The sequence below is a fragment of the Manacus candei genome, unplaced genomic scaffold (assembly GCF_025592945.1).
Source record: "Manacus candei isolate 608988 ecotype Guabito, Panama unplaced genomic scaffold, ASM2559294v1 h1tg000041l, whole genome shotgun sequence".
Classification (NCBI taxonomy): domain Eukaryota; kingdom Metazoa; phylum Chordata; class Aves; order Passeriformes; family Pipridae; genus Manacus; species Manacus candei.
In genome coordinates, this window is record NW_026138089.1 from 8,533,998 (window position 1) to 8,550,857 (window position 16,860).

General features: G+C 36.9%; 1 protein-coding gene across 7 annotated transcripts in view; it reads right to left on the reverse strand.

Annotated features, from left to right (window-relative positions):
• Positions 1 to 268: 268 nt before the first annotated feature.
• Positions 269 to 16,860, reverse strand: part of FRMPD4 (FERM and PDZ domain containing 4) — a 300,487-nt gene continuing 283,895 nt past the window's right edge. For 6 of the 7 annotated variants that reach the window (XM_051794907.1, XM_051794908.1, XM_051794912.1 and 3 more), the window contains 9 exons: positions 15,912 to 16,031; positions 15,041 to 15,177; positions 13,673 to 13,799; positions 11,199 to 11,288; positions 10,405 to 10,587; positions 7,027 to 7,165; positions 5,383 to 6,444; positions 3,788 to 5,059; positions 269 to 2,637 (listed from right to left, as the gene is read on the reverse strand). In XM_051794907.1, the coding sequence (XP_051650867.1) occupies positions 1,292 to 2,637; positions 3,788 to 5,059; positions 5,383 to 6,444; positions 7,027 to 7,165; positions 10,405 to 10,587; positions 11,199 to 11,288; positions 13,673 to 13,799; positions 15,041 to 15,177; positions 15,912 to 16,031 (4,476 nt within the window). In that variant the 3' untranslated portion in view covers positions 269 to 1,291. Of the gene's footprint in view, positions 2,643 to 3,787; positions 5,060 to 5,382; positions 6,445 to 7,026; positions 7,166 to 10,404; positions 10,588 to 11,198; positions 11,289 to 13,672; positions 13,800 to 15,040; positions 15,178 to 15,911; positions 16,032 to 16,860 lie in introns of all 7 variants that reach the window. The other variant, XM_051794913.1, reaches the window with a different exon arrangement.

A 16,860-nucleotide genomic window follows, 5' to 3' on the forward strand; every position in this document is an offset into this window, starting at 1 on the left:
CTCTTTGTATGTGACAAACAGATGAAAATTACCTACATCAGCTTGGAGAATGGAGGTTGCTGCTCCTCAGTCACTGAAAAGTTTTACCAGATGCTCTTATGAAAGCCTATTTGCCACTTGGAACTGAGAGCTTTTGCTTTGGCTGCCTCTCAAACACGAGGCTACAAAATGTTTTCCAGAAAGGTTCAGATGGGAGAGATTATTCACAGTTTACCTTTGTCATCATTCAAGAGAAGAACTGTGTCTAGCTGGAAATATTTCAGAGATATTTATTGTATTCTGAAAACTTCATTTTATTTCTAACTTTTTTACAGTTAAACATTCATAATCATAAAATATGAAGTATAAAATATTTAACAAAATAGATGCAGTTCATGTTGTTCTGATGCACCATAGGTATATGATGAAACAGTAAACAGCATATGAATTTCCTGATGGTCCTCCCTCTCTCATTTACCAGGGAAATGGGTGTATAGACCCGCTCCATACATTTTGGTCTGACCATTATGGCATCAACCTTTCATTTCAGAGAGAAAACCACAACCACTCTGGTTTCTGTGTCCTCAGTCTTCCGCAAGTACCGTCACTGTCTAAAATACCAACACTAATGTTTAATACATCAAATACCCTCTGAAGTTGGTATATTCAATAGTTTGGTTTTTTTCTTTTTTTTTTTTCTTAAGTACAGAATTTCCTAGAAAAGAAGAATCAGGTAATTCAGTCCATATGAACAAAAGAGTCATTTATTATATATATATTCTCTAGTAAGTTATAATAGTCTCTTGGATTTTAAATGTCTTTTTGCTATTTTCAATGCTTAAAAATTATAATTTTAAAACATTAAATATTGTGTTATATACATTATGATTTAATTTATCATTTCTAAACATGGAGCATTCTCCAAGTGAAAACTTGGATGAAACAGAAAACAACTTCATTGACATAACAGGCTTTAGAAGTTCACTTCATACAACCATAAATTTGACTATATGAAAAATAGTCAAACATCAACTTGCTCCTATATGGGATTTTTTCTGTTTCTTTTTTTCTGGTCTTGGGTAGAGGGTTTTTTTTGGCTTTTGTTTTTGTATAAACAGAAGGACAGATCTACTAATTACTTTTGTCAGTGTTCAGTATTTTAACTTTTTTTTAATCTCATACCTATTTTATATAAAATAACAAAATATACAGAGAAAGCTGAGTTTGTTACACTAGTTCATACACATACAGTAAATAAAAGTTTTTTTATGTATGGCTTTGCAAAGGTAGATTATGAAGTGACTTTTGAATTTTATTTGTTTAAAAGCATTTTAAGAGAACGTGTTAGTGTGCTTACAATAGCGGCCATGGTAGTCGAATGTCGAGCCAAGAGTTTAATGCTAGGATCACCAGAGGTCTTGCCTGACACTGCTTCTGCAGCCTTCAGAAGACAAATGTAGTTTATTACAACCTCGTCTATCTTAGCTATAATTTCCTGCTGCTGTGTTTCAGAGTTCATTACTTTAACTAAACGCATGCAGGCTTCTGTTAAGCAACAGAGTACTTGAAAGCTGGAAGTCATAGCTAAAAGCATTTCCTCAGGGCTTTTATCAGCCATGGCCATTTTCCTGCAGGCACTTCCCAACTGTCTCGATTCCAAAGATAACAGTTGTTTGTACTTAGAAAGTTTAAGGTCATATGTTTCTGGATGTAAATCTTCTCTCTTGCCCATACTTGCTCGGACCAGTGAGAGTAGCTCACTGGCATCCTTTTGTGCTGCAATAAATCCATCAGGCATTGCATAAGTCTTCTCTTTCATCACATTTATTCGCGTGATTCGTGCATCAAAGGCCACATCATTGAGATTCACATCAATTTGGCCACCTTGGGTGTCGGCACTGCTCTTCTCATTGACTGACTCATCTTGTGGGGGCTCAGCAGCTTTCGGAGACTCCAAGACTTTCTGCTCATTGTCACCGGACAACGACTGACCAGCTAGTTCTGTGAGCTCACAGGGGGTCTTATGTTCGAAGAGATGTGAGAGTTGATGGCTGTCTTGGTCATCTTCATCATCATTGTCATTATTTCCTCTGCTTAGGAAGCAATAGCTAAAGGGGCCACGACACCTCCAGGTGCTGGTGTCCAGCTTTCGCAAAGGCAACGTTCGACATGGCTTGGAGTCCTTCTGACTGGCACCTGTGCCCGAACACTTCTTACTGTCCTTCTTATCAGTGGTGACAAACACACAACTCTGAGAATAACTTTTTGACAGCTTTTTGCCCAGGGAAAATTCCACCCTTCTCTCCGATTTGGATTCGTCCTTTCGGGTGATGTCTAGGCATTTCAAACTGGCCGTGGCTGCCTTCTTTTCAAACAGCATCTCAATGCCTGCAGATCCTCCAATGATGCTGCTGCTGCGTCTCAGCACTTTCCTGCTCTGTGGCATCCTGAGGCTTCCTCCTATCATGTCATATGGCCGTAAACTAACTGTTGCCCCACAAGCCTGATTTACTTTGGGAATGTCACAAGAGTCTTGATTTTGACTTGGCACCTTTGATTCTGATAGCATGGATGATAGCATGATGGAGTCAGCTAGAGGCTGTCTAGGAAAAGCTGTAGGCATGCCTCCTTGTCTTCCCTTTTCAGGCTCTGTGAAAGCTACACTAGGGGTAGTAGAAGAGCAGACAGAATAATTAAGCATCACCCTGATAATATTTGGACACTGAACTTTTAAATATCTATTATCAGTCAGGAAAAATGGATTCCTGGTATTTCCCAATGGTTTCCATTCCTCAAAATATTCCATAAAAAAATTCAATACTAGTCTTTTGTATTTCATTAAAATGCCTCTTAAAATCTATCAACAAATTACAAATTATGAATAATTAATTGTTCATTCCAGTACAGCAAATTTATTTTAAAAAAGGAATAGAAAATTATCTATAAAACATCCTAAATCTCCCCCAATATATGGATTGCATATTTTCTATTATTAATTAGATGAATTCTTTCAGATTAAAATACCTCCTCTAACTACACCTGAGAAAGTATGAAAAGATGTGTTCATGGTAATTTTGGTTTGGTTACATGGGAGGTTTTTTTTGGCAGAGAAAGAGTATTTCTCATTCTAGCTCCTAGTCTGTTGCACTTTTGGATTCTTATGCGTTCGCACAGAACTGTTACATGTGGGTTGCAACCACAAGAAGAGAGAAATATTTAAAATATAACTGAAAGAATTTCCAATGCTATCTCTGAAAAACTGTGCATTTTTTTAACTTTGAAGAAACACTTACTGTCAGATTGTGAAGTAAATACATGCTTAATAAAGTAGTGACATTTTCTCATCCTTACATTTAGAGCTTTTTATTCATATTGGCATGCTTTTGACAACCTGCTGAAATAGCATATAGGATACATAAAAAATGAATCACAGGTTTTTCTCTCCTTTATTATTATTATTATACCTTCTGAAGTCATCTTATAATCTAGCAAGTATCCTGGAACTCAAGTGACTATGGATTTTGGAGAGGCTTCCAAAGAGTGGAAGAGGCCTCACCATCAGTGTCCCTCCAAATATTTTTAACTGTAATGAGAGGTTTTTTTTAAAAGTCAGTCTCTGTATGCAGCTCTTAAGAATATTTCAACATGTACAAGTAAAATGAATAGATAAATAAAGTTCTAACCCCATTATCTGCTACAACTTGAAGATATAGTTCAAGGTAAAGATAATAGAAATGTCTTACCTAGTCCTCAAAGCTAACATATAGCTTTAAAAATAAACATAAGAAACCCTTTATTACTGCTGTACCTGTAGTTTCTTTTATCTTGGGGATCCGATGACATCCTTCTCTCAACGTGCCAAACAGTGGTTCAGCATTAACTGCTGAATGCACAACAGGCACTGTCATTCTGTGACACACGGCTTCCGGCTGCTGGTGCAGGTCTTTGTATGTCGTTCCATGGTTTGGAAGAATGGCAGCTCTTTCATCTGCTGGAACATAGGAAATACCCTTCATTGATGGGTCAGAGATGATGTGCTTAACATCAGAGGTACAAAGAGGAGATTCAACAGGCGTAGCACATGTGCTACTGCCTGTGCTGCATCCTGCATCCACTGAAGAGCACTGAGAGCTCTGCAGTGAGAAATGACCTTCACTTTGCAGAGATGACATGCGCTTAGCCAAGTGATATTCACAAAGCCTAGCCACGCTCTGCTCTGCTTCTGGAAGCTTTGAAGGATGGTCATCTGCAGATAAATCGGTATCTTCTGCATCGTTTAGGTCTTTGGCTGAAGACACAGGAGTCATATCTGACAGGAAATTTTCACCTTGGCTAAGCCCTGAGGTATCATCCTGATCCACCTCAGGATCCACTTCATCCTTACAGTCAGTTTCTGCTTTACCAATGACAGGAACTCTTGGAAAAGTTTTCCCATTCACTGTTTCTGGGCTTGGCTTATCTGCTGCCCCATCATCAGCAGCATACCATCTTTGGCGAAAGGCAGTTCTCTCCACATTAAAAGTGCTTAGGCGTTGACTGTCTCTTGCTGAAAGAGTTCCAAATTTAGCTTTTAGATCTTCATCAGTCTCTGCTTTTTTATTTCCCTGTTGCTTTTTCACAGTAGCATTGCCATCAGAGGGTGCTTTTACTTCGCTATCTGTCATCTTATTTTTCCTTTTACTAGTGCAAGAATATACCAAGGATCCCATGTGCAATTTGTTAAAATAATCAGTGACAGATTTTGTTTCCATGGTCTCTGGCTCCATTTCCATGTTATCAGAATGAAGAATCTGCTTTGAAGGCACAACTTTTGACTGTAGCTCTGCAGCCTGATGACCAGACAAAGGCTGTGAGGGCTTCATGCCTGGCCCTCCAGCCTGATTCTTTGCAATAGGAAATTCAGTCTGCTCTTCCACAAGGGGTTGGTAGCCTTCACTTGTGGTCAAAAACATACGTGCAGTGTTTTCTGACTGTTTCTGTGCTGCGGCTAGTTCAGAGCTTTCAGTCATTTCAGAGGAATTTGTTTCATTGCCAGAATCTGAAGATGACTCAGGGCTATATGCTCGCAGGATAGCTACACCTGCAAGCCACAAAAAATAAGACTCAATTAAATGACAGCAGCTGAAGCACCTGGATAAGTGAAAAGCAAAAGGGGGTGTATTAGAGACAAAAATATGCTTTGTAAGAATACTTTGACTTTATTGCACAGTTCCCGAAACAGGTAGTTTAATAACATAATGGTGCTCCATTAAATATGGAATACGATATATGCAAAATGATGGCAAAAAATAAAAGGAAAACTAAGAAAAAACAAACCAACCCTCATGAAATGGAGTATTTCCAAAGCTAAATGGATGAGATGGAATGATTTTCAATGAATAAATGTAACTATGGTGAAAGAACCTGAATTGTCATTCGTCTGCTGTTCCTCTGAAGCAGCCAAAGCTTCTAGTGCTTGAAGTGTAGAGACTACAGCATCATCTAGCCCCTTTTCACATTTCCCCTCTGTATTAGTAGGGACAGCATCGATAAGCGACACTGGAATGTCATCATTGCCTAGATTACTGTCTTGCTCCTTGTTGTCTCTAGGCTGCGTTGCTTGATTCTGAGTGTCTTCCTCATCTGAACTGTCCCTGAAGCCTGGTGGAGGAGCAGCAATGGCCATGTTTAAGGTATGCAATAGGAAATCATCTTCATTATCATCACCTTCTGGAGGTGGAAGTGAAGTCAAATCAATAATGTCATCACTAGAACCAGAAAGGCTGAGAAGAGCAGGCCTATTGATTTCTCCTACCATAATGTCTTCTTCACAGCTTACTTCATCTTCATCTTCGGCATCATCTGTGTTTTCTGCATAACAAATATCATGCAGCAAAGGCTCTTCTATCCCTTCCGCAGCTCCAAATATTTTACCATCACTTATAGTTGCGTAAACAGAATTTGTAGCAAACTGAATGCTTTCAGTGTCTGGTGATAACTCCAGGCCTTTAATATCACTGGCATTACTAATATAAATGGCTCTTTGTTTTTCTAGTACTTCTGGACTTTCATCCAAAAGCCTTTCATAGCCAAGAGTCTGGGGACTGATACCATCCAAGTTGTGATCTCCAAATATAAACGAAACTTTTGCTCCCCTGGGGGAATCCTGTGCTTTCTTGCTAGATTCCAAACCTGAGAGTGACAGCAGTGAAGGCTGGTTAAAATTTCTGCTTTCTTCTGCTTCAGCAGGGTCACTTTGCTTGGCCAGATGTTGATCAAATCCACCTGAATTATAAGTATTTTCTATGTACAGATGTCTGTGTTCTTTTTGACATAACAGACTTTCAGAAACATCTACAGTCTTCTGTTTTGGATCAGCAAAGCATATTTGAGTCTCCTGATCTCCTTCAGCCAGGAAAGTGGTAGTTTTTGGTATACAATTCCACTCAGAAGCAAGGATATTATGCTTCCCTCTGTTTTCAGGTCCTGTGGCACAGCGAAATAAAATCAACAGTGTGAAATCAAAGAACAAAATCATGTAATTTTTAAACAATAATTTGTTAATGCTGAGCATTAAACATTCTGAATAGGACAGCTAAGCCACCAAAGACTTCAAAAAACCTCTTTTTAACTCACCTCTGTTCTAAGTGAAATACCTGTTGACTTAATGACCTAAAGTTTAACTGGTACTTTTCTACTGTGGAATAAAACTAAACCTCATCTAGGTACAAATACTATAGCAGGAATAGTAACACAAAATCAGCTGGTTTCTCCATATGTATTCTTACAAAAGATATATGCATATAAAATAATAACACTCACAGGGAGCATGCATCTATTTTACTAGCGTAGGAAAGAAATTAATCATTGGTTTATTTTACCATTAAGATGCTATCATAGGCTGGATATCAGAACATTATAAAGCTAAACTGATACACTGTGATGCTAGGTCTGAGCCAGCAATCAGATCTTATTGACATAGCCTTCTATTTATCTGGAGGTGCTCTGGCTTAAGCTGACTTCTTCTTTATACATTGGACCATTGTTAAGGTACTGTGAAATGAATACCTGTTTCTCGGTTCCCTATATTTTTCTTGTTGGCCATGTTAAATATGGAACGCCTTGAGTCAACCAGCAGTCGGTAATATCCAGCTGTTAGGCAAGCAAGATTCATTGCATCTGATGACTCCATCAGAAGAGTAATAGGCTAAGAAGAACACAATCAAGTTAAGGCCGTTCCTCCTCAATTTGTTCACCTGCTGACAATACTAGTACATTGAAGCAAAAGGAATTACATCACAAACACTACACTGAAAAACACACGAGAATTTATTTTCCTCACTACCAATATCAAACAGCATAAACAATCTAGAAAAGGTAGAACTCCAATTGGACATCTTAACAGCTGATTGCTCTCTTTCTGAATGAAGCTAACCATTTTAAGACTCTTGCTCCACCTTTTTCTTGCATAGATATTTTATCCTTGCCAAACCACTATTTAATGTTACATTGAATCTGCCATGGATTAAGAATCTGGTACATTAGGTATTGGAGTCTTGTAGTAGTATGAGAATCCACAGATTCAGAAAATAAGGTGCACTAAGCATATGTAATGAAGCAAGACATGGGAAGCAAACACTCAGGGAAAGCTGAGGTTCAGAAAACACAGTAGCATGGTTAAAGTTATCATTACAAAGCAGAGGTAGTGACAGGTTAAAAGATTTCAGTGTTTGTGGCCTGGCATTACTGAAAAGACAAACAGTGAAAAAATAAGCAGATAAATAGAGACAAAGAGAATGGAGAAAGATCCTCAGAATGTAGAAAGATCCTCAGAAGGGAGATCAGCAAAGAAAACAAACACAAAGCACTGTAAAAAAAATCCAGACCAACAAAAATGAGAGACCTCAGAGCTCTGAAAAACTATGGCTGCCAGGCTAGCAAGCATGGAACCTGAGATATCCATATGAAATATATTTTCTTTAAATCCCTTTTCTTTTGCCATCATATATACATTTCTTTGTCTAAAAATTTTGTTCATATGTCTGCAGCTTTTAATACCAAAAGCTGTTCTCCTCAAATTTATTTTAAGGTGTCTAGCCTCTATAATTCCTAAACAGGAAATAAAAATAAAGCCCTTACTATGATGCATAGATAGAAATTATACTGTAGACAACCCATCTTATCACTCACATTTTGTAGTGACTCATAGCTGTGTGGACATTTGTGACAATTTATCATAATCTAGCATGCAGAGCCCACTGTCACAAGACATATGCAAGGACCTGCATCATTCTTTCCAGGAAGAACATTACATGCAACAAGGATGGCTCTCCAACCTACTCAGCCCCTTACTAGTAAAAAGACAACTGATTCTGGTAGAAGCTGTGGCCAAAACATAACTGATGATCATAGCTTACTACCAAACCCAGAATAGGCCTGATGAGTTTTTAAATGCCTGTGCTGCAGTATCTTAGGCCAAAATGTCCCGGCTGCCCTGAATGTTCTATAAACAGTTTTCAGGAACGCAGAAAAATTTATGTGGTTTTTTTTCTTTAACATATTTTTTGCTACAGCTTGAGCTTCCAGTCTTCTTTCAAGATATTCAACTATAGCCAATAAAGTTACTCTAAATTATTAAACTCACATCAGGTTAATTAATCTCTGTTCTTTTTAGCGACTACTAAAAACTAAAACTTGAAATGATATATTCATCTCAAATTTTCTGCAGTGATTAGCAGAAAAAGATGAACTCTACAGGAACCTCAAATCGCTGAAAACAGTTATGTGAACTACTGTTAATCTGCTGAAAAGTCTTGTGACAGCTAAACTTTTTTGCCTTCTTCTGCCAAGTGACACATCATTGAAAATGTATTAAAAGAAACAAACAATAAAAATCGGAACTGTCCCTTCGTGAAGAAAATAATGGCGTATATGACATATACTGGCATATTCAGAACCTGGATATATGAACCTGTTACCTTAGGGTAAGTTAAGGGATGAAAACATCAGTTGAGAATACCTACCTGTGTGTGCCTGCATTTCCTTCATAGGACATAGTGACAAACCCTACCCGTGCCCCACAGAGAGGCATTTTTTTTTCAAATTCCATCCAGAGCCTCCTAGATTTGTAACTTTAAGCCAATCTCGCTGACTTTAAGACTAAATGTGTTGAAATGCAAGGAGATGGGGATATACACAATTTGCAATAAGACAGTAACAGTATTATAATATAAAGCAACATAAAACCATGGTAATAAAAAATACTATGGCATATTGTGCTGCATATGAGCAGATGGGAAGGATTTAATTTCTCCATCTGTAAAAAGGTGATAACAGCTTTCTTACAAGAGGGCTATGAGTTTAGCACAGCAATGTTAACAGGTAAAGAAGCCTGAGATCCTCAGATGTCACCACTGCTAAGTAAGGTGAAAGAGATGCTACGTTTACCAACCTGTAAATTTCTCTTAGGTTGCTGTCAAAGAGCATCTCGATTAATTTACAGTAATTTTTTTTCATTAATGTAAATACATGGAAACAGTTCCAGGTCAATATATATAAAACATTCAAAGCAAAAGCTTAGTAAAAAATTCCTTGAGTATGCTCTTTCTGTATAGCTGGGTAAGCAGAATAAACTGTTAGGCTCTATTTATTTTAATCAAATACATACGTTTCAAGAACTATTCCTTCAATCTCTAGTTATCCTTATTAATGTCCTAGAAAGTCCATGAAGCATTTCACTTCAAAACCAAATAGAAACCACACCAAGAAGAACCAGGACAATATAACGTACAAAACTCCACTCATTTTGCCAGTAGATGCCACAGATGCAAAGTATTACGTGGGATTCAAGAAAAATTAAACAACTAGAGGTAGATGATGAGCATCTGCGAATATATTATGCAGGGCAAAGCACTGAACTAGAATTACAAAAGCTAAGAAAAAAACCCATGCTTTTCTACAGTTTACCTAATTGGTAACTGCTATGTGGTTGCTTGCAGTGAACTTTGCAGATGCAACACTGGATTTCAGGGGACACTGGTTTGATGCAGCTGGTGATTCTCTAATGGTAATAATATTGTCTATTACACTTCCAATGGTAATAATATTGTCTATTAGAAGACTTCAAAAGAAGACCAATTTCATCATCATCTCTTCTAACCATGGAAATTCAGGAAGACAACAGCAAAGCCAGTTGCCTGGGGTCAGCCAAGAGAAAAATCAAAATAGAATAAAAGTGCTGCAAAGTACCAGTCTGGTACGCTGCAGGGCCCTCAAATGCCCAAGCCATAGTATACATGCACTGTCCAAATAAAGAGTTAAAAATGCACCCTCAGAGTATTACTGGCATGAAAATATTCAGAACAGTATGGCTTGATATAATATTCAAATAAAGACAAAAACATTATTTATAGATATTATATCAAAATAAATTAAGAACAAACTTACTTTTACATCTAAGACATGCAGCTCAACTCTAACATTGCTTTCATCTTCTGTAAACATCTCAATTCTGTTCACATGGCTGAAGTCTGCCAGGAGAGCCACAAGGTTTGTTTTGGTGTTTATCACATGGCTGATTCCGTATCGTGGCCCCACTAACAGCGTTACTTCTGAACGCTTTTCTCCCTGCTTTAGCAGAAGAAATGAAAAAAGCAGAAGTAAGAAACATGATAGCTATGGCATAGTGACAGAAATCACTTTCAGTGATAACTTACAGTTACATAGGACTACATTTCCATGGCATTTCTACATTAAAGATTATTACGTTTTTTCTAAGAAGATACACAAGAGCATACTTGATTCGTAATTAAAAACAAAGAGTAAAGGAATTTCCTGCTGGATGTTGATTGTACTCTAGTTTTTAGATGGGCAGTTAGATGGACAGACAGATGGATGGACTCTCCTTCTGTTAAAAGAAAAATGTTGTCATTAAGATTTTTCCAGAGTAATAATTTTAGCATTCGATAGTTAATTGGATGGTGTTATTTGCTAGAAAAGTGCTACCTATCTCCAAATTCCCAGTAAAGTTCAAATTATATCAGGTATGTTATTTTCAAGATGAAAATTAAAAAAAAGTGATTTGATTCAATTAAGAATGATTTTTAAGTGTATGAATAAAACCTAAATTTCTAAAGAAAATTATATAATCCAGCTTTTGCAAAAAAAAAAAAAAAAAAAAAAAAAAAAGTATTGATGAAAAAATCAAGAGAAGAGAAAGACTATTTTAAGAGAAATGTTACCACTAGTGTTGCCTTGAAAACACGCCCTCCATATAATCGCAGATCACTGAGGAACTTTAGATAATGCACCTTGGCTTGCAGAGCAGAGAGCTGAGAAAGGAGAAACAGGGGTAAGAGGTAGTTGTGAAAATCATCACATTACAAAATTCAGAAAGAAAACATATTTGTGTAATATAAGGAGAATGGACTGCAAAAACAGCTCCTTGGAGCCTGAAACTAAATCTATACATGCTTGAATTTCAGATGAGGAGAAACTGTTTCATTCTTAACATTTATATCTTGCTTCTTTAGTTAAAATGCACTGAGGACTTCAGAATGGGCAGATCAGAGCACTGCAGTAACATCGTAACTGATTCAATGAAGAAAAAATGTTAAAAGTGCTCAGATTAAACATCTGTTCATTGAGGGATTTCAAGGCTAAGAAGCTCTCCATTCATAAACTCCATCAGTTCTTTAATGTTTATGCACCTATATAGAGAAAAAGAACAAAGAATTTGCTTTCGTCAGTTATGTATATTACATCTTGCTAGGTACTTGTGGTACTTGGCATATTATTCCAACTTGTTACTGTATTTCCTACTTTGTAAAATGAAACTCTTCCACTATATTTAGTAGGTAATAAACCTGAAAGCTAAATACAGCACATCAATACATAAGATCATATCATGTAATACATGTAATAATTTGTCTCCTTTTTTTCTCCTCTGAACTTAAACTCCCTACCTAGGAAATAAAACTTGGAAATACTTTATGAGACAGAATGGAAACAAGAAACAGTTCATTTCACCCAAACAGTCTGGATCCAAACCTTTTACCTCCCTGGTGGTAAAGTCCTTATATCTAGACTTTTGAAAGATAATATAAAACAGTCTCATCTCATTTGCTAGTCTCCTTTCAGGCACTGGAATTCTAATTCAAAAAATTGTTTGATCTTGAACAACACTTTAAGAGCTCCTATCCTAAGTTTTTTCTAGACACCAAGAAGGAAATGGATCTGAAGCAGAGCAACTAGTGATAGTGCTTTCCCTTTTCCTTCACTACGTGTTCACTCAGTGGAGAAACACATAGGGGTTGTGAAAAACAGGAGAATCCTGAGAATGAGAAGCTTCCCTTCATGCGAAGGAAGAGAAGACCCCAGAAAGCAGTTCCTGTGTTACTACCTACAAGTGAGACAGAAGGTGACGATGAGCTCAGATCCTTTGTTTATGAGACCTACCTGGTAAAAAAAAAAAAAAAGCAGAATGGAAACAATATATTTCCAAAGCTCAAATCAAAAAAAAAGTGAAGCAAACCCAAAAAGACTGCTTGCTGCAGGAAGGGACTGTTGCAATATCTCTCCTAACCAATAACTGATACTGTATGCCACTGTAAGGCATACCTTACACCTGCAAGGTCTCCAGCAGTGATGGCTTCCAAAATGAACCCAAATTTACTCTGCCGGGATAAATAATAAGCAATTGGCATAATTTAGCTTTAGTTTCAGCAGTATAGGACACATGCAGTGCTTCAGGGAGGTGGCCTTTCTTCCTGAGCTTCACAGGTCAAACACGTAGAGCTATGTTCACAGTCATGATGTGATCTGAAACCTTCAAGAAGGATTTCTGCTGACTGCAATGAACCTCAGCTCAGGCACCAGCTATTTTGAAGTTTTTTGGTTCAGAAAAAAAGTGTCATGAAGCAGGATTCAAATCATTTTATGCCTCAACTAGTCACTCTTAGATTCTTTTTACAGTCCGTGAAGAGAAATAAGCATTTCTAGGACACAACTAATCTGACCTATTTTTGGTTCCTAATGTGGGATGGGATGAATCGCTCCCTCGAAGTGCCTGTTTCTCTCCATTGACTACAAAGACAGACTAGACGACCTGCATTAAGAAACCTCATTACTGTGTCTAAAAGTAGCCTTAGTTGTATGCATGTAACAAAGATATTTCTCAGGAATACTGTCTTCTCCATATTTTTTCCAGCTGAACTGAAAGTTTAGTGCTAAGAAAAGCATTTTACAACAGTAAAGAGGGTCATTTACTGTAAGGGCCATCATCTATCCAGTGAGATCTCAGCCAGCAAAAAGTCCCTCTCTACGGTGTAACAGAAAACAATCTGAAAAACATTTATGTCCAGCACGTAGGTTAATGTAATTCAGATGAGAGTATCATAGAGAGAACAATAACTTTCCTAACGAGTCTGCTATTCATAGAAAGCACTAAATTAATTTTTAAAAATATATATCTTTATCATACATGATGTGTTAATAACCAGTTCTCTGTCATTCTCAAGATAAGAAGATAGTTTAGTTGGGGCATAATTGATTATATATAATTGTTCTTGGCTATGTTGTACGAGCATCTGAAGTTAAATCTCTGAAAATATAATGACTAGCTGTTTCTCCGAAAGATTAGCCTTAAATGTTTCTCATATGTGCAACCCTTTCTCTTCTTTAAAACATATTTTCCATTAAGATGTAAATTTAATACCTTTTTTCCTGGAGGAACTAGGTTTTGATTTGCTTTGACAAGATGGGAAAGTGCTTTCTTTATGTTCTTTTCTTTCATGCTTTGCAGCACAGCAGATGGAAGAAAAGTCTCTAATCCCCATTCTTTTCTGCAATAAAAGGCATATATTTAATTTCACATTTCTGTGATGATTATTTATCTAAAGACTGGTGACTACGATGTCAAGTGAACGATCACCTGAAAACAGAAGGAGAGTTGATCAAGTACAGGGTTCTGCAATAACATATTATTTTTCTAGATTCAAACTATGTACTTATTATGAAAAAGATGTTTTAAAATGATAAATAATCTCTCTTCTATCCCTCCCACCTCTTCAATCGTGTCATTCAGAAAAAATGTTTAAGTTTGATGTTTAAAGTCTATGTTAAACACCACTTAATTATATAGGCAAGCACCATTACAGAATTAAAATAGCAGATAATTTACAAGGTAATGTCAGATGTAATTTTATTTTTGAGGTTTCCTTTAGAACATGCAAACCAGAAAGTCATTTTCTTTATCACTTATACTTTTTTGGTGAGGGGGGAGAGGGTCCCTCTCAAAAACAGTCTCCCTCCTTTTACCGATTTTTTTTCTGCTTGAAGCACCTCTTTTGATAGAAAACTGACTTCTCAATTCTAAGTAGTTATTTTTGCTGATTCATTAATAGGATAGAATATAACATGATCTTCAATATGGTGGATAAACTCTACAAGACTGAGTGTGTAACAGTTACTTTTATTCTGCAAATAAACTACGCAACAGTAACAAAAGTTTTAGGGTTTGGTTTTTTATTTTGTTATGGATTTTGTTGCAGTTTTTTTGCTGCTTTGTTTTTCTTTTTACTCCAAGCAGATGTACGCATTCGCACTCTGGATTTTTCTTTTTCTTTGTAGATACATATACATGTTGTCTAACATAAGACAGGTGTCTGCTGGGATACTTTTGCATTTAAGAAATATTACACAATGGAATCTATGACCCTACTGTCTTCTGAATCAAGCCATTATCTGAATTTTACTATAACAATCTCTACTAAAACTTTAGGATTCAGACCATATAAACTTAGATCTTAAATCACTGAAAGCGAATGAGTTAATCTTACTTACATTTATAAGCTATTTATTTACATATATAGGCTACTTCATATGCCTAAACAGATGATCAAAAGGTAAATGCACCAAAAGGACCATATATGTTGCTCTTAACACACTTGAATCAATTTCAGTGACAAAGAATAAACCTAAAATTGGTGCATACATACAGATATATTAAAGAAACAACCCTAAAGAATCTACTAGTTACTACTAATGTTTCACTTTTTAAGGATACACAGCATTCTCAACTTACTCTATGTATTTGAGGGAAATTTTCTGAGTTTGCTTGGTGGTCACAGTTGCAATATACATTTGTAACGCAGCCAACCGCAGGGCAATGTCATATTTCAGTTCTGGTCCAAATCTTTCCTGAACCACATCGTTACAGCTCTGACAAAAAACCAGTAGAGGGAGCATGAAGTTAAAAAATCTTGCACTAAAAATAAATTATTTGGGTTTTTTTTGTTGTTGCTGTTTTCAGTTTTGGGTTTTTTTCATTAACGTTGCATGTAGAGTAACTCCAAACACAGAAGCAGGACCACGTTGAAGGTAGGACTGTTGCTCTCAGATGTGTCAGATGCTCACCACGACATGGGTACTTAGGAAGAATACCAGTACTTTTGCCTGAGAGCAGAAGGCATGAGTATTTTGACCTTAGCTCTCTCCATCCTTCCTGGGGAGGAGAGTAATCCTGCATCACAAAGAGTGCATCTGGACTCAGGATAGCAGGATTCTACCTGGTGAGATACTCAGGAGAACCACATTGCTTGTGCATCAGTTTTCCCATCCATCTTACTGGAAGTTCCTTTTCAGACATCATTTCTGTCTGATATTACAATACCATAAATAAGTATTAGCAATTAATTCAGCTTCACTCTTTTCTAAAGCCAAATATATTTTGGAAAGATATCAAAGCATTACTGTTTGGAGAGACTTACGAAGAAAGGGGACTTTGCAGATGATAGAGATTTGCACATTCCCCAAGTGCATTCATTGGTTTTATGCAGCAGAAAACAAAGCCAGGATTTACAGCAGCCACACTTTGTGAAGACGTAAATTTATATATACAATAAGTCCGCTTCTTTATTCTCCTTTCCATTAACAATGGTTGTACTTTCACTTACCTGTACATAGAGATATTCAAAAGCAACTGGATCTCTTCTTAAAAGATCAATGGGATCCTTTGGGACAAAGCTAATCCTGAAAAGACATCTCATCTTGTGCGAGCTTGGCCTTTGGGTCACCTAGGATAGTGCAATAAAAATATTAGAGGCTGGCAACCCTGGTTTAGCCACGGGCTCTGTAGTCTCAGGCAATGTGACCTTGCTTCAGAGCCGTGTGGTAGCAAGAAAAACAATTCCATCCATCAAACAGCTCTGCCATGGGCTACTAAGTTCTTCATCTAAAAACATCATATTTATAATCTTTTGGAAAGACTTTTAGACTTGTATAGGCATGACTGCCTGATACAACTTACCCTCAAAGCAACAGAATTCACTCAAAATCAGAGTGAAAGGACAGAAAAAACAGACCTTAATGAAAACCATCCAAGTGAAATACAAACTGAGTTGAGCTTCAGCAGGACTAAAATAAGAAGGTTTTTGGGGAGAAGTCACATTTTATTTCTTAGACTGCCTGAGAACACAGGTAAGGCCCAGCTTGAATACTTTCCTCACTTCCTCTTGCTTATTTTAACCCATTAGGCAATTTGCAAGAAATTAGGTCTTTTTCCTGGATTGAGAGATCTAATTTATGACTTCTGACTGAGACCCAATATACTAAAAAATTACAAAGACCTCTTTGCTTGTTGGTCAGCAAAACTTTGTTAAACCTCTAACACTCTATTCCGGGTATATTCACAGGAGACCACCACATAGCTAATGAAAAACTGGAGGAAAGGGTAACAATCCAATAACACCATTGTAAGTCATGGTCAGCAGCAACATCACAATGGAAAATTAAAGTATTTTGCTGATTTTACAGGAACTTCAAAGAAGACACCCCCAGAATTAATGTAGTTTATCTAACTTATTCAATTAGGCTAATGCAGTTAAAGAGTTAGGGTACTTTATA